Source organism: Gopherus evgoodei, chromosome 5 (genome assembly GCF_007399415.2).
Source record: "Gopherus evgoodei ecotype Sinaloan lineage chromosome 5, rGopEvg1_v1.p, whole genome shotgun sequence".
Lineage (NCBI taxonomy): Eukaryota > Metazoa > Chordata > Testudines > Testudinidae > Gopherus > Gopherus evgoodei.
In genome coordinates, this window is record NC_044326.1 from 50,351,258 (window position 1) to 50,374,137 (window position 22,880).

Sequence of the window (22,880 nt, forward strand, 5' to 3'; positions counted from 1 at the left end):
CCAATGTAGTTCCAATATTTAAAAAGGGCAAAGAAGGATAACCCAAGGAACTACTGACTGGTTAGCCTGATGCTGATACCATGTAAAATAAGGTAATGCTTTTTGGGGATTCTATTAACAAAGAATTAGAGGCTAAAAATATAATTAATGCCAGTTAGCATGGTTTCATACAAGGTATTTTTCAGAATTTCTTTTTTTGTAAACCACTCTTGGCCATAGGCTTGGTTGATATAGGCAGCTATGTTGACACAGTGCATATGATTTCTCCAAGGCATCTGACTTAATACCACATGACATTTTGATAAAAAAATTTGCTCTGTAGGGAATTTACAGGGCACACATTAGATGGATTAAAAACTAGCTCAGAGGGGTACACCAGGGATTGATTCTTGGTACAAAACTATAATATTTTAATCAACAATCTAGTTGATGACACAAAATCCGCTGATATTTGAAGATGACACAAAGTTTGGTGGGGTAGTATATAACAGGTCACTGTCAGAGGGATCTGAATTGCTCAATTAAATGATCACAATCCAACAAAATGGGTTTTAATACAGCCAAATGCAAATTAATATATCTTGGGAATCAAGAATGCAGGTTACACCTACAGGATAGTACACCTACAGGATAGAAGATTGCCTTGGAAAGCAGTAACTCAGAGAAGGACTTAGGGACAGCATAGATAAATTGCCTCAAAATGATGCAGTATAAGGCTACGGCAAAAAAAGGGAGAATGCAATCTTCAGCTGGATAAAAAAGGGAATATCAATTAAAAGTAGAAAAGTGATCTTGCCTCTGTAAAATGCACTGGTAAGACCAACATCAAAACTGAACATAATATCAAGACATGTGGATACTGGAGAGAGTTCGAAGAAAGGGCCACAAAAATGATTCAGGGAGTTGAAAACAAACCTTATAATGCAAGGTTTAAAGAGCTCATCTCACTATCAACTGGTGTCTTTAAAATGAGATTAGATATAGTTTTAAAAGTTATGTTCAGTTCAGCTTCTGGGAAAAATTCTGCAGCATGTGTGCATGCACCTGGGCTGGGTAGTCATGGTGATCTTCTATCCTTGGCATCTGAAACTGTGGGTTCCCTGTTCATCCCATTCCTTCCTGGGCCACAGAACAGGATTATCTGCATTGCCCTCATCATAACTGTAACACTTGCAACTCTGCATTAATGTAAACACGATAATCAAATCTCACGCTTCAGCTGGTCACTTGAAGAGGACAGGAAAGATTCCCCCTCCCTCCAATGCACAATTGCATAGATGTATTCTTCATTTCCCCCTCCACTCAGTTTTCCTCTGAAGCATGAAAGACTGGCCACTGCTGGAGATGGGACACTAGACATGCCAAATCAGTGATCTGAGGTGGTACAGAGAACCCATTGTAAGTGCCTTCCTGGTGTGTCTTGCTCACCAGCTTCTAGTTATACTGATCACCAAATTTATGGTTGGGAAGGAATTTTTCCCCAGGTCAGATTGGCAGGTAGCTTGAAGGTTTTCATCTTCCTCTGCAGCATATGGTGCGATTCACCTGCCAGGATCATCCACTATTTTTAAAACAGCTGGCTGAGAAGTTTACTGGAACATTATTGCTGATTTTCAATGATGCTTGGGAAAAAAAAGCATATGTGCCAATATTTAAAAGGGTAAATGGAATGACAGTTAGATACAGGCCCATCAGCCTGACATTGATCCCACACAAAATAATGGAATGGCTGACACAGGACTCAATTACTAAAGAATTAGAGGGTAACATTAATAACAATCAGCAAAAGTTTATAGAAAATAGATCCTGTCAAATTAATATCAAGTTTGTTTGATAAAGTAACAAGTATTAATGTAACAGACTTCTGTAAGGCATTTGACTTGGATCACAAGACATTTTGGATAAAAAAACCTAGAATATAAAAACTAGGCACACATTAAATGACTTGAGAACTGGCTAACTGATAAGCGTCAAGGTGTAATTGTAAATGGGAAATTATCAGTGAGTGGATATGTTTCCAGGGGGATCATAAGAACGGTCATTCTAGGTCAGACCAAAGGTCCATCTAGCCCAGTATTCTGTAGCATTTGTTAACTGACAGTGGCCAGTGCCAGGTGCCCAAGAGGGAATGAACAGAACAGGTAATCAAGTGATTCATCCCGTCGCTCATTCTGAGCTTCCGGCAAACAGAGGCGAGGGACACCATTTCCACAGGGATTGGTTCTTGGTCCCACACTATTAACATTTTTATAATGATAGAGAAAAAAATAAATCAAAATAATTATTGACAAAGTTTGCAGATGACAAAGACTAGGGTAGTAGTAACTAATGAAGAGGAGAGATCACTGATAGAAAGCAATCCAGATTGCTCTGTAAACTGTGCACAAGCAAACAATGTGTGTTTTAATGCAGCCACATAAAAATCATATCTAGGAACAAAGAATACAAGGCAAAGCTAACAGGACAGGGGATGCTATCCTGGGAAACAGTAAAAGACGGTTACTCACCTTTGTAACTGTTGTTCTTCGAGATGTGCTGCTCATATCCATTCCAGTTCGGTGTGCCGCGTCGCGTGCACATTCGTCGGAAGATTTTTTCCCTAGCAACACTCACTCGATGGGTTGGCTGGGAGCCCCCTGGAGTGGCGCCGGCATGGCGCCATATATATACCCTTGCCGACCCAACCGCTCCTCAGTTCCTTCTTGCCAGCTACTCCGACAGTGGGGAAGGAGGGCAGGTTTGGAATGGATATGGGCAACACCTCGAAGAACAGTTACAAAGGTGAGTAACCGTCTTTTCTTCTTCGAGTGCTTGCTCATATCCATTCCAGTTAGATGATTCCCAAGCCTTACCTAGGCAGTGGGGTCGGAGTGAGATGTGGTAAAATGCAAAACTGCTGAGCCAAAGGCTGCATCATCTCTTGACTGTTGAACCAGGGCATAATGCGAAGCAAAGGTGTGGACCAAGGACCAGGTAGCTGCGCGACTTATTTCCTGGATTGGTACATGAGCCAGGAAGGCAGCAGATGAAACCTGAGCCCTGGTAGAATGTGCATGCAGTGAGATGGCTCAAGGGAACATGAGCCAAGTCATAACAAGTGCGGATGCACGCCGTCACCCAAGAGGAGATCCACTGGGAGGAGACAGGTAGGTCCTTCATTTGGTCTGCCACTGCGAGCGCCCTACGGACATCTACGGAGTGCAACTGTTGCTCCCGTCGTGATGAGTGCGGAAGAAGACCGGAAGGAAGAAGTCCTGATTGATATGGAAGGCCGATACCACTTTAGGGAGGAGCGCTGGGTGTGGTCGCAACTGCGCCTTGTCCTTGTGAAACACGGTATACGGTGGGTCCACTGTGAGCACCCAAAGCTCGGAGACTCGTCTGGCCGATGTAATGGCTACAAGGAAAACTGTCTTCCAGGACAAGTATGGCAGTGAGCAAGTTGCTAACGGCTCGAATGGTAGAGACATAAGTCTGGTTAAGATCAGGTTGAGGTCCCAGGTAGGGGCAGGGCGGCGTACTTGGGGGTATAGGGGCTCCAAGCCCTTGAGGAACCTGGAAACCATAGGGTGTGAAAACACGGAGTGGCCACTCTTCCCTGGGTGGAAGGTAGAAATGGCCGCCAAGAGCACCCTCAATGATGATACTGCTAGGCCCTGCTGTTTGAGAGACCACAGGTAGTCCAGGATGGTGGGGATCGAGACCTCAGTGGGAGTAACATTTTGCGTTTCGCACCAGCAGGAGAAACGCTTCCACTTGGCCAGATACGTAGACTGAGTGGAAGGTTTGCTGCTATCCAGGAGTATTTGTTGTACTGAGGCAGAGCAGCATAACTCTGACCGGCTCAACCACGCAGGAGTCATGCCGTGAGGTGAAGGGACTGCAGGTCTGGGTGGTGAAGTCTGCCGTGGTACTGAGTTATGAGGTCTGGGTGAAGAGGCAGGGTAATTGGGCTGGCTATCGACAGTTCGAGCAACATGGTGTATCAGTGCTGCCTGGGCCACGCCGGGGCAATCATGATCAAGCGAGCTCTGTCCCTGTGGAGCTTTAGCAGGACCCTGTGAACCAGCGGGAATGGTGGAAAGGCGTAAAGCAGTTGGCTCATCCACAGTATCAAGGAAGTGTCCGAGATCGAGCCCGGGGAGAGACCTTGGAAGGAGCAGAACATCTGGCATTTCCTGTTCTTGCGGGAAGCGAAGAGGTCTATGCGGGGAAATCCCCACTTCCGGAAAACAGAATGAATAATGTCTGGACGGATCGACCACTTGTGAGAGCGGAAGGATCTGCTGAGTCGATCCGCCAGAGTGTTCCAAACCCCTGGGAGAAAGGATGCTACCAGGTCTATTGAATGGGCTATATAAAAGCCCCAGAGTTGAATGGTTTCCTGACAAAGGGGGGAGGATCGTGTCCCCCCCTGCTTGTTTATGTAATACATGGCTGTTGTGTTGTCTGTGAACACTGAGACACAATGGCCTTGCAGATGCTGTGGAAAAGCCTGGCACGTAAGGCGGACTGCTCTCAACTCTCGGACATTGATGTGCAAGGCCAGCTCCTGAGATGACCAAAGGCCCTGAGTGCGAAGATGTCCGAGGTGAGCACCCCAGCCGAGAGATGATGCATCCGTCGTCAGGGCCATAGAAGGCTGGGCGGATGAAACGGCATCCCTGCACACAACCAGGGAGGGCATCAACCACCAGTCGAGGGCCTAGGAGTCTCGGGGGAACTCCCCGGGTGATATAATGATGAGAGTCAAGTTTGAAGGGGACGTAGGCATAGCCTGGCATGCTTGGTCATGAATGTGCAGGCAGCCATGTGACCCAGGAGGCCGAGACAAGTTCGAGCCAAAGTGGTTGGGAATTTTTGTAGGCGTTGTATAAATCGATATCATTGCGTGAAACCGTGGCTGTGGTAAGCAGGCCCTGGTGAGATTGGAGTCCAGAATGGCTCCAATGAACTCTATTCTTTGTGTGGGAACAGAGCAGATTTCTCTAGTTGATCATCAGGCCTAGTTGGATGAATAGGTCCTTGACGATGCCCACATGCGCGTTACTTGGGTCTCGGAGGCCCCACGAATGAGCCAATCGTCGAGATACGGAAGACATGTATGTGTCGATGACTGAGGGAGGCGGCAACTACGGCCATACACTTTGTGAACACTCTTGGGCTGTGGAGAGGCCAACGGAAGGAGTGAAATTGGAAATGTTGACGGTTGACCACAAACCTGAGGTAGCATCTGTGCGGAGGAGAAATGGCAGTGTGAAAATATGCGTCCTTCATATCGAGGGCGGCATACCAGTCTCCAGGATCCAAGGATGGGATGATGGTCCCAGGGATACCATGCGGAACTTCAACTTTATCGAGAACTTGTTGAGTCCCCGCAGGTCTAGAATTGGTCTGAGACCTCCCTTTGCCTTGGGGATTAGGAAATAGCGGATTAGAACCCCTTGCCCCTCAAGTCCTCCAGTACCTCCTCTATAGCTCCCATGGCAAGGAGGGACTGTACCTCTTGCAAGAGGATTTGCTCGTGAGAGGGGTCCCTGAAGAGGGATGAGGATGGGGGTTGGGGGAGGGGAGTGGAGAAATAAACTGAAGGCGGTATCCAAATTCCACTGTGCGTAAGACCCAACGATCTGAAGTTAGTTAGGTCCAAGCAGGGAGGAAAAAGGAGAGGTGGTTGCAAAAAGGAGGGAAAGGATCCTGTTGAACAACTGGTACGTCGCCCTCGGGCACGCCTTCAAAAGTTTGGTTTAGGTCCCGCGGGTGGTTTGGCGGGGCCGTGATTCTGACCCCCTGGGGGTCTGGACTGCCATCTACGATTACCTCGGCCACGCCTCCTGCCAAAGTCCTGCCACTGTCTAGGAGGGGAGGTAAAGGCGCTGAGTCTGCGGTGTGTGCATCCCAAGCGAGCGCATGATCACCCTACTGTCCTTCGGACTCTGCAGCCTAGGGTCAGTTTTTTCCGAAAATAGGCCCTGACCTTCGAAGGGCAAGTCCTGTATCGTATGCTGCAATTCAGGTGGAAGGCCTGACACCTGAAGCCATGATACTCACCTCATGGCAATTCCTGAAGCCAGAGTTCTGGTTGCAGAGTCGGCTGTATCTAACGAGGCCTGGAGAGAAGTTCTCGCCACCTTCTTACCTCTTCCAAAAGGGCTGCAAACTCTTGACGCGAGTCTTGGGGGACTAACCTGTGAATTTCTCAACCACCGCCCAGGTGTTATAGTTATAGCAGCTAGCAGGGCTTGTTGGTTTGCCACTCTGAGTTGGAGGCCCCCTGCAGAGTAGATTTTACGTCCCAATAAATCCATGCGCCTAGCCTTCTTTGATTTTGGGGCAGGGGCTTGCTGGCCATGGCGCTCCCTTTTGTTAACTGATTGGAACGACGAGGGAGCAGGGTGTACGACAGGTACTCGTACCCCTTAGAGGGCACCATGTACTTCCTCTCAACTCCCTAGCCGTGGGCGGAATAGATGGTGGAGACTGCTAGATGGTATCAGCCTTCGCTTGGATCGTCCGAATAATGGTAAGGCCACCTTTGTGGGAGTGTCAGCCAACAAAATATCTACCACCAGGTCCTCTATCTCCGGAACCTCCTTCACCTGGAGGTTCATATTCAGGGCCACTCGTCTCAGGAGGTCTTGATGTGACCTTAGGTCAATTGGAGGAGGGCTCGAGGAGGATGTCCGCCCCCCACCGCTTCATCTGGAGTAGAGGAAGAGGAAAGGCCAGACACAATCTGGTCCTCTGTTGTCTCGTGGACTTGGGCGACGCCCGGCTCCAGTGGGACTTGAGGGTCTGGTGCCTGAATAGGAGCGTCCTCCGTACCCACAAGAGTAGGGTGGCTAAAAGTAGCCTCCAGCACCTGGTGCTCCGATGGTACAGAGAGTGATGGCACTGGAAGTCCACCTTGGGCTTGGTGATATGCCCAAGGCGTCTAGAAGGACCACTGATGAGGTCCTTGGTCTTGAGCCTGGGTCTCTTGGAAGACACGGCTGGGGACATCTAAGTCACGGTCCTGTGCATAGGAAGCACTGTCCACATGGGGTGACAGATGCATGGCGAGATGGCCAAGGAGGAGCTGAAAACCCCTGAGAACGGTCTCCATCCTGGGTAGTCTGTCTGTACGCTGCAGCGGAGAGTGGTAGCAGGCGCTATACTAGTACAGGGAATGAAACCTGGACCCTGCGACCGGAACGGTGCTGGGAGGGTCGACCGGAACCTTGAAGCTGGACACCGGGGAGTGGCTGCAAGAGGTGTGGTGCCGTGAGCGGTGCCGGGAACTTGATTGGTACCGAGAGTACCGGGCCGGCAAACGGTGCCCTGAGTGCGACCGGTACCGAGATGGAGAAAGGTACTGGGACTGTGAGTGGCCCGGGACCGGGATCGGCGATGCGATCCGAGAACGCCAGCGGGACCTGCGATTCGTGATCAGTGCCTCTCAGCGGTGCCGACAGAGGATGGTCTCAGTAGCGCAGGCTTGCCTATGGACTGTATAACCCGCACCGGCGGTGCTGGGGGTTGAGGCAGCGCAGACTCCGTCAGTGCAATCAGTTCCCTTGCCATAGAGAATGTCTCCAGCGTGGAGGGAATAGTAAAGCTCAACCACGGCATGTGCCGAGAAGCTGTTAGGCACCGGACTCGACGGTGCTGAAGTTGTCGGTGCCACGGCAGTTGTCGGTGCCGGGCAGTTCGACTTAGGCAGGTGCTCCGACTGTGGCATGGACATGGAAGCTGCAGGAATCTTATGTTTTTTTACCCATGGGGAGAGGGAGCGGTGCTGAGCAGACATCTGGGCTGGCGACGGTTGGTGCCGAGGGGCCTTAGCGGTACCGGTGAGCTCCGGTGCTGAAAATGCACTTCTCCCCGGTGCCACATAAATAAGAAGAAAACAAAGAAAGAAGAAGTGGGGCCGCTATGCACTGAGGATGGAATGGAGGTTAAGGATAACCTAGGCATGGCCCAACATCTAAACAAGTACTTTGCTTCAGTTTTTAATAAGACTAGTGAGGAACCTTGCGATGAGGGAGGGGATGATAAACAGCAATGTGGATATGGAAGTGGATATTACCCGCAACTGAGGTAGAGGCCGTACTTGAACAGCTCGATGGGAACGAAGTCGGAGGGCCCGGACAATCTCCATCCGAGGATATTAAAGGAACTGGCACGTGAAATTGCGAGCCCGTTAGCGAGAATTTTTAAGCAATCGATAAACTCGGGGGTTGTGCCGTATGACTGGAGGATTGCTAATGTAGTTCCTATTTTTAAGAAATGGAATAAAAGTGATCCGGGTAATTATAGGCCTGTTAGCTTGACGTCTGTAGTATGCAAGGTCTTGGAAAAAATTTTAAGGGAGAAAGTAGTTAAGGACATAGAGGCCAATGGTAATTGGGACGAATTGCAACACGGATTTAGTAAAGGTAGATCGTGTCAAACCAATCTGATCTCCTTCTTTGAGAAGATGACGGATTACTTAGATAAAGGAAATGCGGTAGATATAATTTATCTAGATTTCAGTAAGGCGTTCGACACGGTTCCGCACGGGGAACTGTTAGTCAAATTGGAAAAGATGGAATGAATATGAAAGTTGTAAGGTGGATAAGGAACTGGTTAAAGGGGAGACTCCAGAGGGTCGTATTGAAAGGTGAATTGTCAGGCTGGAAGGAGGTCACTAGCGGAGTCCCTCAAGGATCGGTTTTGGGACCGATCTTATTTAAACCTTTTATTACTGACCTTGGCACAAAGAGCGGGAATGTGCTAATAAGTTTGCGGATGACACGAAGCTGGGGGTATTGCTAACACGGAGAAGGACAGGGATACTATTCAGGAAGATCTGAACCACCTTGTAAGTGGAGTAATAGAAATAGGATGAAAGACAATAGTGAAAAGTGCAAGGTTATGCATTTAGGAATTAATAAGAAGAATTTTGGATATACGTTGGGGGCGCATCAGTTGGAAGCGACGGAGGAGGAGAAGGACCTTGGGGGTACTGGTTGATAGCAGGATGACTATGAGTCGCCAGTGTGATACGGCTGTTAAAAAAGCAAATGCGATTTTGGGATGCATCAGGCGGGTATTTCCTGTAAGGATAAGGAGGTGTTAGTACCGTTATACAAGGCGTTGGTGAGACCCCATTGGAATACTGTGTGCAGTTCTGGTGTCCCATGTTCAAGAAGGATGAATTCAAACTGGAACAGGTTCAGAGACGGGCTACAAGGATGATCCGAGGAATGGAAAAAACTGCCTTATGAAAGGAGACTCAAAGAGCTTGGCTTGTTTAGCCTGGCCAAAGAAGGCTGCGGGGGGATATGCTTGCTCTATATAAATATATCAGGGGGGTTAACGTTAGGGAGGGAGAGGAATTATTTACATTTAGTACTAATGTAGGCACGAGGACGGAATGGGTATAAACTGGATATTAGGAAATTTAGACTTGAAATTAGACGAAGGTTTTCTAACCATTAGGGGAGTGAAGTTCTGGAACAGCCTTCCGAGGGAAGTAGTGGGGGCAAAGACTTTCCTGGCTTTAAGACAAAGCTTGATAAGTATATGGAGGGGATGTTATGATAGGATCGTTAATTTGGGCAATTGATCTTGGATTACCACCAGATAGGTCTGGTCAATGGTCTGCAGGGAGATGTTGGATGGAATGGGAACTGAGTTACTGCAGAGAATTCCTTCTTGGGTGCTGGCTGGTGACTCTTGCCCACATGCTCAGGGTTTAGCTGAAGCCATATTTGAGGTCGGGAAGGAATTTTCCTCCAGGGCGGATTGGCAGGGGCCCTGGAGGTTTTTCGCCTTCCCCTGCACCGTGGGGCACGGGTCGCTTGCTGGTGGTTTCTCTGCAGCTTGAGGTCTTCAAACCAATTTTGAGGATTTCAATAACTCGGTCCTGGGATAGGGGTTGTTATAAAATTGGATGGGTGGGGTTCTGTGGCCTGCCTTGTGCAGGAGGTCAGACTAGATGATCAGATTGGTCCCTTCTGACCTATGAGTCTATGAGACTGTCCGGCGCTCGGTGCCGAGGGTGGAGGAGTAAGAGCTGCCTCCATCAGGAGCTGTCTGAGATGAAAGTCCTGCTGCTTTTTAGTCTGTGGCTTGAAGGCCATGCAAATGCAGCACTTAATCTGCGAGGTGCGATTCCCCGAGGCACTTAAGGCAGGAGTCGTGAGGATCTCCTTGTAGGCATCGGCTTGTGACAGGCCGAGCACGGTTTGAAACCCGGTGAACTGGGCATGGGCCTCAGCACCAGGTGAGGGGAAGGGGCTAATCCCCGAACCCCTCTTAACTATATACACTAACTATGTTAAAGAAAATAATAAACTAACTGCAAGTATAGAAATTTGAACTATATACACAATAACAACGAGAAAACTACGAATAGCTAGGGAGGTGTAGATCAGCTAAGCCGCACTCCACTGTTCCAACGACCGACATGGGTGGTAAGAAGGAACTGAGGGGCGGTTGGGTCGGCAGGGGTATATATCCAGCGCCATGCCAGCGCCACTCCAGGGGGCGCCCAGCCGACCCATTGAGTGCTAGGGTAAAAATCTTCCAAAGAACGTGCACGCGGCACGTGCACACCTAACTGGAATGGATATGAGCAAGCACTCAAAGAAGAATTGAACAAAACCTGGGAGGCCATGGTAGATAATCAACTGAACCCAAGCGCAATTCCAGTGCAATGCTGTCACCTAAAGGCTTATGCAATCCTTGGATGTACAACAAGGGAATATTAAGAGTAGAGAGGACATATTTGTAGACAAATTGCAGACAAAAACTAGACAGTAATTCACAAAAGTGTTGACAAATAGGAGATGGTTCATGGAAGAGCTGCAAGAATGATTAAAGGATTGAAAAAAACACTTTATAGTGATTGTCAAACTAAATAGACTGAGCTTCTGGAAACTAAGAGAAGGTTATTGTGTGACTTGATCACAGCTTATAAAGTACCTATCATAGGGAACAAAAATTTGGTAAGGGGATCTTCAATCCAAGAGTGAAACATAACAAGATCCAGTGACTGGAAGTTGGAGACACAAATTCGGACTAGGAATAAGGCACACATTTTTAACAATGAGGATAATTAACAATTTGAACAATCTGCCACAGACATGACAAATTTTCCACAACTGGCAATTTTTAAAATCAATATTGTACGTTTTTCTAAAATACAAGATATAGTTTAAACAGTAATTCGAGGAAGTTCTATAACCTGTATTATAGACTACAATCTATGAATTACAGCGTTTTAATTGAAAAGATCTTTACAGAACCCAGTAAGTGTGTCTACTACATTCATTCTTAAACTATCCAGGAGAATCAAGTCCATTTCTAGCATACGTTACCAAAAATTCAACTACATCCAGAAACCAATTATGCTCTTAACACTCTTACTAGCAACAGTGAATCAGATTAGAGTGGACAGAAAAACAGATGGAGACTTTTTTAGTGCTGCTTTTTCTGAGCCATCATCAATTGTGTAATCTTTAAATAAAAAGTTAAGACCTGACCAAGGGATACATTTCAATTGCCTCCTTCCAAGTAGTCATATTTCTTTAAGATTTGAATTCAAGGTTCCCCTTTATCTACTTACATGCATTCAATATACAGGTTTGTGAGTTTGCAGTGACACTTTATTTTAAGCATTTGGACACATGGTGGACATTGGCCAGGATGACAGGGCAAAACGCACGAGTGAGGACAGCCTGGTGGTCGTGGTTTGGTACACGCCTCCTCACACCGAGAACATTCTGGACTAGCCTAATAAAACAATACAAGAAAAATTATTGAACTGAACATGGAAAGCGCCACCCCAAGAAGTGCACCTTCCAGTCACTCTTAACTGTCTGAAAGCAGGTTGTAAGGAACACTGTTTTGCAACCTTAATGATAGTAGGTTAATGAATAGAACAGATATTCGTACAGTGCTTTTCACCTGCAAAGTACTGAACAAACTAACTTGATGCAGGAGGAGTCATTGTTCAGAGATATCAAAAAATAAAACTATTAAGCCTGTAGTTTTGTATCTGTCAAACAGCAGAGAAAAAGTCCTAGAAATAAGGGGTTAAAAACTTGTTATTGAAAAGAAGTATTCAAAGTGAACTTGACAAATATGAATTACTCATATTCTGCACTTTTTGCATTTCTCCCGCCTCAAACAGCAGTTTAAGTAGCATTGGGATAGAAACCTGACTATTATATAGCAGGCTGAAAATTAGTAAAACAGGATCATCATAGGATTAAAGTATGCATTTCAGAACTAGGACAAAAGACCTCAATTCCATAGACATGATTTAACCTTTTAAGGATTATTCTCCTTTTTTATCTGTATTATAGTGAAATTTAAATTTATTTCAGTAGGGTTATTTACTTAACAAATTCTTATCTACATTAGCACAGAGTCAAGGAAACAAGCACTATTTCTTTCAGTAGTTAAGATAAAACTCACTACTGAACAGTTAGAGATGGGCACATAGAGCAACAGACAGGTTTTACTTTCATTCAGACACTAATGTGCCACTTTTTCTTTTTACATGAATATGACTGTAAAACATTTGTGGAATATAATAACAGTTAATTATATTATATATAACCTTTATATTTATATTTATATAATATATATTTATATTATATATAACCTTCAGAATTTTATAACAGCATTTGACTGGGGTAAAGGGTAACTTATTTACTTCTACTATTCTCTGAAGCCAATATCTTTCAGTTAGGCTTACTTCAGATGGCCACCAACATGCCATCCAGAGAGCACTCCAAACTGTACAACTTCCGTAGCTGCCTTCCCTAATCCAGTGGCAAAAAGATCTCAGGGAGGGGCCTATGTTTCACCAGCTGAGCTCAAAATTGAGTTGGTGAGTAACGAGGTGCTTTTTCTCACCATCAGCTAAATTTTGAGCTGGGATACTAAGACATAAGCATGATCTATACACACAATTTCAACTAAAGGATGTTATTTTAGACCAGGGGTGGGCAAACTTTTTGGCCCGAGAGCCACAAAACAGTTTTTAGTTAATCAGTAACTTATGAGCACAGACAAGGCCCTATATTGATTGTATGTTTCTGTTTGGAAACAAACAATTACAGGTAAGTAGTCGTCCTCATTCCAGAGACAAGTACTATTGGAGTGTTCCACTTGGAAAGATTAAATTTTACAGTGAGCCACAAAGGCATATAGTTAAGCTAGACCCAGAACAGAGAATAATTGGAGGAATAGAGTAATAGCCTTTATAATACATTTCTTTGATGAGAAATAAGATAAACTAAGACAGACTATTTAATTAAAAACTTATAGGTATTCACAAAACTAAGATTCCATTACCTCCACTGGACTCCCTGTTTATACTTACAACAAATTCTGCATATCCTCATCATTATTGCCTTTTGAAACTCCATCCCTCCCTTCTTTATCCATTTTAAAATGAGTTCTGCCCCTTCCACTCCAACAATGCTATGCAAGATCACTATGCCCTCCCATATTCCACTTCTTTCATGCTGCTTCTTAAATGTGCAATGATCTTCTTGAGTTAGCCCATAAACTCTCCTCAACACACACTTCTACCATGCTGCTGATGGGAAAATGCAAATTCATAATGGCTAAGCAGATGGCCAGAAGCAATAGCTGAAATTTATTTATACCTTATGATTTTAAAAAAGTGAAGCAATTCAACATCTAGTTGTGCACAGCTAGCCTAGGCAACCACATATTTTTTAGGGAATGGAATGAAGACATAATGGATTAATACACCAGCTTGTTGCATCTTGTCTTAAATTAAGTAGTAAGAACCAACACTATTCTAAAGAGCTTGTAATGTGTTAGCACATTGCCTAGCACATCAGTGCCCCCAATCCAGAATGAGGCTTTTGGATGCTGCCATAACACAAATAAAATCAATAATTGTGTAACATGGAATTAAAACAGGACAATTCCATCCATAGGAGGCAGCATGAAAGAAGCTTGTGGGAGAATGAGAAAATCTATAATAAACCTCAAATCATTGAACTTGGTAGTGATAAAAATTTAGATGAAAAAAGGTTCCATGCAGTTGGCCTTGTAGATCTCATGGAACGAGGTGACAAGTTGATTAGCATCACTGACAGCCTCTACCTCTTGCTCTGCAACTGCTTCAAGAGTCCTGTGGTGGTACTGTTTCAAGAGTCAACTGATAAACAAGTAATGTACTACTGACTAGCATCAATTTAGCCAAGAAAGATGATGGGTTTTTATAAGTCTGCCTCAGAGACAACCCAGGGAGCATTTTTTATATCCAATTTACAGAGCATGAAGAAACCTATACTGGTAGGTGGGTTCAATGGTTCTGCTAGAATTAAGTTTTACAGTGAGTCATCCTTCCTCCTTATCCTGCTGGAGTATAAAATACACCTGTCAGAATTACAGTTGTATTTTGTGCCCCAACTGAATGCTGCTGAAATAGCCAAATTTCTAGCATGTCCATGAAAAGCCAAGATCTCTGGACTAATCACTGGATGTGAAACCCTTCTTGGTGAGCTTCCCAATTGGGGTTATGCATACTGGAATTAACAGAACCTGTATCTGAAGAGCTTGGAAAGTTGTTTTTTCATACCCATGAATGGCGCAAAGGAACTGCTGAAACAGTCAGCCCCAAAACTTGAGCCTTTGTTTTAGCATTTTACTCTGACCAAGTCAGCAATCCTTTATTTGGAAGGCCCTAAAAATTGGAACTTGTTAATGTCCAAAATCGTCTTGGTTGTAACATACTTTGTGAGGAAGGAACAGATCATCTAACAAACTGAAATGTTCAATGAGAAAATTTCATGAGTGATTCCCAAATCAAGAAGGGAATGTGATACTTTGAGACAATCAAGATGAACCTTTGCTACACCTCAGCAAAACATTTACATTCTTCTCCATGCAGTATGAAGGTTCCAACACCTTTTCTTCCTCCAGTTTTTGCAGGAGCATAGACCCTGAGACCTAGGGACCTCTGGAGCCAAATGACAGAGGGCATAGGGAGTGCTTAGAGTTTTAAAGGGATACCATGCACTGGATATATGCATAAAATTCACTATGGGTGAAACTATCAAGAGCCCACTGGCATCATAATCACTAACTATATCAACAGATAATGTCTAAGGAATTATGCATCTGTACTGAAAATTATGTTCCTAAGGCATATATGAGTTAAGGAAGGTCACCAGAAGGTGATAAACATGCTCCTTTCAGGTACGAGGGAGGAGATACTCATCTCTCCTCTGTCTGGTCACACATGTATTGTACACTTCACAACAGAGGCCTATCCACAGTCTGAGCCAAATGCCAATCAAGAGATTGTGAAGTTGACAAGAAAGAGGTAAACAGGAAAAAGCAATTAGCATTGGGGCTTCCTGTTTAAGAGTAACAGCAATGTTTTAGGGGGGTATTGCTGGGGACGGGGGGATTAGAATGCATGTTATGATTTTATAGGTAACCATTTATTTCCAATATTTCTACCTGCTGCCATTTGGAGCTCTTCCCTTTGTTAAATGAACTTTTAAACTTGTACTATAAACTTATTTAAGTTTATAGTGTAACTTAAGTAAGTGCTGCAGAGCGATGAGCTCAGTGGTAACTTGCAAGCTGGGGAGTACTGCTTCTTTGGGAGCAGCGAATCTGTGAATACTGCAAGTGTCCAGTGGACACTCCAGTGGGACACTCGGAGGTTGAAGTGTGCCCATCACTAGCCTGCGGAGAGACAGCAGAGTCTGCATAGGCTGAGAGGGAAATGTTTGTGTTGTTTGTGGCTAACAGAGTCAGAGCTGACCCACAGCAGACAAACAAGGCTTCCTCATGTAAGAGCTGGTGGTAGCAGGGTGCCTCACAAATCTCGGTAGACCCATGAAGGACCACAGACCCTTAAATGAGATTAGGATAGACACAGTGACTTTAGTTCCCTTTACTGGCTACAATAAATTGTTTCCAGTCCTGCTGAATCTGATCAGGCTTTGAGTGTGCCAGTTCTGATGACTACCTCCCTTTTTGCCCTATTACTATAGTGGTGTTAATGGACCACATTCACCTTGAAAGAGCCATGGTAATGTATGTTACCTACTTATGTTTAACAATCTGTTTCACCTAGTATTTAGCTGTGACACTTTGAATATTTTTCCCTGACCTAAAGAACTGGTATGTGTAAGGTTTAAAAGTTTGTCTCTCTCACCAACAGAATTTGGTCCAATAAAAGATATTACCTCACCCACCTTGTTGACTCAAAACTAGGACAGTTCTTCACCCCTGCCCAATCTCTCATTTTTGTTTCATTGTAACTCCAGCAACTATTATCTTGTAACTCCTGGTTTAATGTACTTGAAAAACAATCCTATAGTGTAAGAATTTTTTTTAAATAGTCTCTAATGGTCTCTTGATGGATCTTAACATGCAGTCACAACTTTTTTTGTGTGGAAATTTCAGCTTTGTGGTTCTGCCATGTTTCTAGTGATGAGGTAGAACTGCTCTATTGTTAAAGGGTTTGCTGGCTGCCTGTACTGCAAGTTTGACTGGTGAGCAATTTCTCCCCAACAGACTATAAGGGGGTTCGTGAAACCCTCCTACCTCACCCCTCAAGATAAACCTGGATTCCTCCCAACACCACATCAGTAGGCAACACAACCCAGGAAGGGTTGTCATATTTGATTCTGGAGGAAGTTTATAAAAATATAAAAGTGATACTGGAAGGAAAAAACCCACTCTACATGACTACTTTGGTTTAGAATGTTAAAATAGGAATAATAATACTGCTTAACATTTACAAAATAGCTAATTGACATTATTCCAATTTTAAAGATGAGGAAATGAAAACACAGAAAGGTTAAGTGACTCGCTAAAGGTCACCAAGTAAGTCACTGGCAGAGGCCTGCTCTACACTACGCGTTTATACCGATTTAACGCTGCATCCCTCCACACAATGAGGCCCTTTATATCAATATAAAGGGCTCTTTAAATCAGTTTCTATACTCCTCCCCGATGAGAGGAGTAGCGCTGAAATCGGTATTACCATATCGGATTAGGGTTAGTGTGGCCGCAAATCGACAGTATTGGCCTCCAGGCAGTATCCCACAGTGCACCATTGTGACTGCTCTCGAAAGCGATCTGAACTCGGATGCACTGGCCAGGTAGACAGGAAAAGCCCCGCGAACTTCTGAATTTCATTTCCTGTTTGCCCAACATGGAGCTCTGATCAGCACGGGTGGCGATGCAGTCCCAAACCAAAAAGTGCTCCAGCAAGGAGCGTACGGGAGATACTGGATCTGATCGCTGTATGGGGAGACATATCTGTTCTATCAGAGCTCTGTTACAGAAGACGAAATGTCAAAGCATTTGAAAAAAATCTCCAGGTTATGATACAGAGTCCACAGCACAGTGCTGTGTGACAAGCCTAACGGAAAGCCAAAGAATCAAATGGACGCTCATGGAGGGAGGGAGGGAGGGAGGGGGGACTGAGGACTCCAGCTATCCCACAGCCCCCAAAAAGTATTTGCATTCTTGGCTGAGCTCCCAATGCCTGTAGGGTCCAACACATTGTCTGGGGTGGTTCAGGGTATATCTCGTCAATTTACTCCCCCTCCCCCCCGTGAAAGAAAAGGGAAAAAAAATCGTTTCTTGACTTTTTTCAATGTCACCGTATGTCTACTGCATGCTGTTGGTAGACGCGGTGCTGAGGCACTGAAGAGCAGCATCCTCTCCCCTCCCTTCCCCGGTGGCAGACGGTACAGTGCAGTAGGACTGGTAGCCATCCTTGTTATCATCCCGTGAGTGCTCCTGGCTGGCCTCAGGTGAGGTAGGCCGGAGGCGCCTGGGTAAAAATGGGAATGACTTCCGGTTATTCCCGGCAGATGGTACAGAACAGCTGGTAACCATCCTCATCATAGCAACTGGGGGCTGAACTCCATCAGCCCCCCAGCCTCCCTTTCATGTCTAAAGAACAGATTCTGTACTGCCTGGACTATCATAGCAGCTGGAGGCTGCCTCCCCCTCATTTTATCTCACTAAAAAGTCAGTGTTTCTTATTCCTGCACTCTATTACTTCATCACACAAATGGGGGGACCCTGCAATAGTAGCCCAGAAGGGTTGGGGGAGGAGGGAAGCAATGAGTGGGGTTGTTGCAGGGGCACCCCCCCGTGAATGGCATGCAGCTCATCATTTCTGTTGGATCTGACACGGAGTGGCTGTGCTCTCTGGTTCTCTGATACACTGGTTCTCCGATACACTTGCCCCAGATTCTAGGCAGGACTGACTATTTTTAGATACAACATAAAGGAGGGAATGACCCGAGGGGGTCATTCCCATTTTTGTCTTTGCGCTCCTGGGCAACCTCAGCGAAGGTCAGCCAGGAGCAGCCATGACAGCAGCAGACAGTACAGAACGACTGATAACCGTCATCTCATCGCCAATTTACAATGGTGCAGCAGACAGTACAGAACGACTGCTAACCGTCTCTGCTACCTTGCAAAGGCAGATGAATGCTGCTGTGTAGCGCTGCAGTACCGCCTCTGTCAGCGACATCCAGTACACATACGGTGACAGTGACAAAAGGCAAAATGGGCTCCCTGGTTGCCATGCTATGCCGTCTGCCAGGGCAATCCAGGGAAAAAGGGCACGAAATAATTGTCTGACGTTGCTTTCACGGAGGAAGGAATGAGTGACGACATTTACCCAGAATCACCCGTGACACTGTTTTTGCACCATCATGCATTGAAATCTCAACCCAGAATTCCAATGGGCGGGGAAGACTGCGGGAACTATGGGATAGCTACGGGATAGCTATCCACAGTGCAACGCTCCAGAAATCAATGCTAGCCTTGACATGGAAGCACACCAACGAATTATTGTGCTTTGTGTGGCTGCATGCACTCGACTTTATACAATCTGTTTTACAAAACCGGTTTATGTAAAATCTGATTAATCCTTTAGTGTAGACATACCCAGAGCTGGAAACAGAACCTATGTTTCCTGACTGCAAATCTTGTGCTCTTGAGCCAAGAACAGACGAAAGAAAAATACAACCTCTTAAAAAAAAAAAAAAAAAACACCTTACCTTTTGCCTGTCAGCATTACCATTTACTTTGGTACATTTATGACATTCCTTCATGCAGGTATGATTCTGGCAATCAAGCAGCCGTCCACAAAATCTTTTACATGAGTACGGGCCTGCAGAGTGACATGGTAAAGGACTCACCTGAAAGATTAAAGAAACAAACCCAAAATATGGCATTAGCTTCACCATACAGAACTTTTGATGCTTCTGAACATCTTTGACAAATAACCTTAATTAACACAGCAAAATGAAAAGTTCAATTAAGTTTATGTACTTGATTTTATATTATACCTAAGTAAATGAAAAAAAGCTAACAAACCTGCATTCTGAAAACATAGCCACTGAATAGCTGGAAAATAGACTTTCAGTTGCAGACTTTCAGTATGTTTTAGTAATACTTCACATGTCTATTGTGTCCTTTGTTAGATCTTCTCAAAGTGCTTTACAACTGTTAAAGAATTAAGCTTCAATAATCCTACAGAGAGACAATGTCTAGTGACCTCACTCAAAGTCCATTCCAGTTCTAGAATTAAGTTCCATAATCTCCCTACATATAGGATAGATCATTGGATAGATCTCAAACTCTAATCTCTAAAACCAGAACTTTAAGCATATTCACTGTAACTCCACGGAGAAACAGAACACAGAAAGGTGTCCAACATCTAACAGTGCATCAGTGGTAGAACTAGAATTTTAACTTATTCCCTCCCAGTTCCCATCCTTTAATTAATACACCATGTTCACATGCAAATTTTGTTTGTGATGCTGTCACCCATCCATTAGGAATTGAAAATTGATAATTTCACAGAGCACTGAATACAAATTTTGTCAGACTAGGATAACTTTCAGTAACTACTTACAGTTTTGCTAGACTCCAACTGGGAAATCAGGAGACAAAAGGCTCCATATTGTTACCTATACGCTGACACTTCCAAATATTTTGTGGGCCTTATTCAAAGTTCTGCCCCCACCCCAAATAACTGGGATCTCTCCCCAACTCTCACATACACGTAATTTCTATAATAATTCATTTTTGCGGCTGTCTGGACTCTGGTGATAGACCTTTCAGGGGCTGGGAAGACAAAAGATGGAACTGAAGTAAGATATCCTCCACAGGGAACCTGAGTAGTACTCTGGCTAGAGGGCTGGTTATATGATTGTGGCATGGGACACGTGGAAGAGAAATCTAATGCTGCTATTGCCAAATTACTCCACCTTTCCATAGTATCATGCGGAAATTGAAGCTCTCTATGCTGGCTGAAGTATGAGTTATCTTCCCAAATACCTAGAAGTAGGCGGCTCTTCTGGGGTTTTAGAAAACAATGCTTTAATTAATATTTGAAGTTACTTTCTTTTCTTTTCCAGTTTCACTTCCACTTCCTGACTTCAGGCAGCTATCAGTCATTTTGCTGTGAATGTCACTGACAGACCAAAAGAGCACCTTAAAGCTGCTGGAACACTATAATGACTAATACAGTTCATCTCACTACCATTATCAGAAGAGCGCAGGTCAAGAAATCCATAGCTTCAAGGATGTTGATGGGGTGGAGATAATAGGAAAAAAGCTGATGAGAGTGGAAGATCTCTTCTATAAACTGATTAGGAACAAGAAAATGTGGCCTCACCATTTCCCAGTACAGACCTACCAGAAGGAGATTGCAGAGGGACAGAGCTAAGAAGAGAGGAAGTACAAAATCTTTTAAATTTGAGCAGCTCATCCCAGTCTTTTCTGCATGAAAAGTGGTTTTAATATCAACAACAGAACAACTTAAAGACCTGCCTGCAACTGGAAAGTGGAATTAAAACCAAAGACAAAAATATAGAGGAAGTTTAAATACTAGAGATAGAGGGTTTAGGAGTGGATGAACTATTCGTTTTTGCTTTTAAAATTAGTATTTGATTTACACTTAAACAGGTAATTAGGGAACTAAAACCATAACTCTATTTTAGGCTAAAACTAAACCATATCTAAAAAGGAGCTAGTATAAAAGAATGTACACACATCAGATTAATATACCCATTGCATCAGAATTAAAAAATGAAATTAAAATTGAGAAAAACAAAACCATTAGAACATAAAATCAGACCATAAAACCATAGAATAGAACCAAACTGGCTGTCCAAAAAAAAAAAAAAAAAAAAAGAAAAAAGAAAAAAGAAATAAAAGGAGTCTGCCTGTTCTTTCCACACAGAAGGATGATAGTATGAATATCCCATTATACAGGGGGGAAAAAACTAGAATACCCATAACAGAAATCACTAAATCAAAACAAAATAAAATTATTTTAAAATTACCTCTTAATATTTAATTACCTTAAGCAAACAAGTGAACTATGAGTATCTAGTGTTGTAGATTCAGGCAACTTTCGCCCAATTATTGTAGTATGTGCTGTAACCTAAATGAATACCTAATCATAATATGACAATTTGGAAAAGATGACAAATTTAATCCTCTTATTTTCCAGACAGCTAAACAAATGCCTTTTAGCACAAAGGTACTCATGTACTGTCTTTAAACACTGTGTCAATGTACTAGATATTTATTTCTTCATGACTAATATAGGGACTATTCAAAATATTAATACAGCCGAACTGATTAACAAACTAAGCCTATTTAAAAACATTATCTGAAATTTCTAAACCAAGTATGGAATGAAAATTGAAGACTAAACCATTTAGTGCTAGGAAGTAAAATGCATTCTAAATACACAAAAAATAAATGCTATTTGATACTCTATCTGATTAAGGCATACTTGGCTCTGCTTCCATCTGCAGCATGAAGGTTTTAATTAATGTGTCCCAGAAGAATTGACTTTGTTCAAACTTACTCATTTTCCAAAATTCAACCATCAAATTACCGTAAGTCGATACATCTGTTGTTACAGCTACAAGAAATGGAGTTTTCACACGAATCCAAAATTCAAAGTAATCCATGAGACAAAAAATTTTCAGTTTAGATAGCAACTATGATTTGTTAGATTGTTTTACTACTAGACTATAACTTGATAATTAAAATTGGAATGTAGCCTTTCCATTTCTATAAGCCTGAAAATGAAAAGCTATCAATTGTACTAAAATAAATAAATATATATACACACACACACACACACACACACACACAAGACTTTTAAATTGTCACTTCCTAGGGTTTTTAAGGGCAACACTAAGGGAAAAAAGTTACAGCACACACATTTATAGAAATTCTATTCAGTAATACTACTTTGTAGCCCAAAGGGAACCTCATTTTAATCCAAGTCTTGTTGAATCATACTACTTATGCTTATAAATTTGCTACACGCATGGTCATCTGGCAATAAAACTAACTCTTCTGTTCCAAGTGGATATATACAAAAAGATACCCAAATTCTATAAGCCCTGCTTAAAAAAAACAAAAACAAACTAACCTACCACCCCGCCCCAACAAAACAAAACACCTTCCTGAAAGGTAGAAATGCTAATACAAAACAATCAATGCAAGGGAAAGGACCTACTACAATGTTTATAAGTACATCTAACACCTAAATAAATTAAAGTGCTCAATTCAAATCTTATATATGTAAACAAAATGAAGTCTATTTTTGACAGCATAAGTATCTACTTCTTGAACTCTTCTTCTCTTCCATCTCTTACATACTTATCTTCTTCAGGCATTCAGTGTTAAGAACACACAAATAGGATCCAAAATGTTCGTTTCATTGTTAGTTTAAAAAACAAACAAACAAAAAAACACTATCACACTACTTGAAAAATCTCGGTAGTACAGTATAAATGATAATATAGCAAGTGTTGTAATGAATTTGTAAATAGTTCCTCTGA

At 43.5% G+C, this 22,880-nt stretch overlaps 1 protein-coding gene across 1 annotated transcript in view; it reads right to left on the minus strand.

Moving 5' to 3' along the window:
* Nucleotides 1-22,880, minus strand: part of NFXL1 (nuclear transcription factor, X-box binding like 1) — a 97,790-nt gene that overhangs the window by 21,496 nt on the left and 53,414 nt on the right. The window contains 2 exon segments of the mRNA XM_030563071.1: nucleotides 11,594-11,760; nucleotides 19,065-19,205. Of these exon segments, the coding sequence (XP_030418931.1) occupies nucleotides 11,594-11,760; nucleotides 19,065-19,205 (308 nt within the window).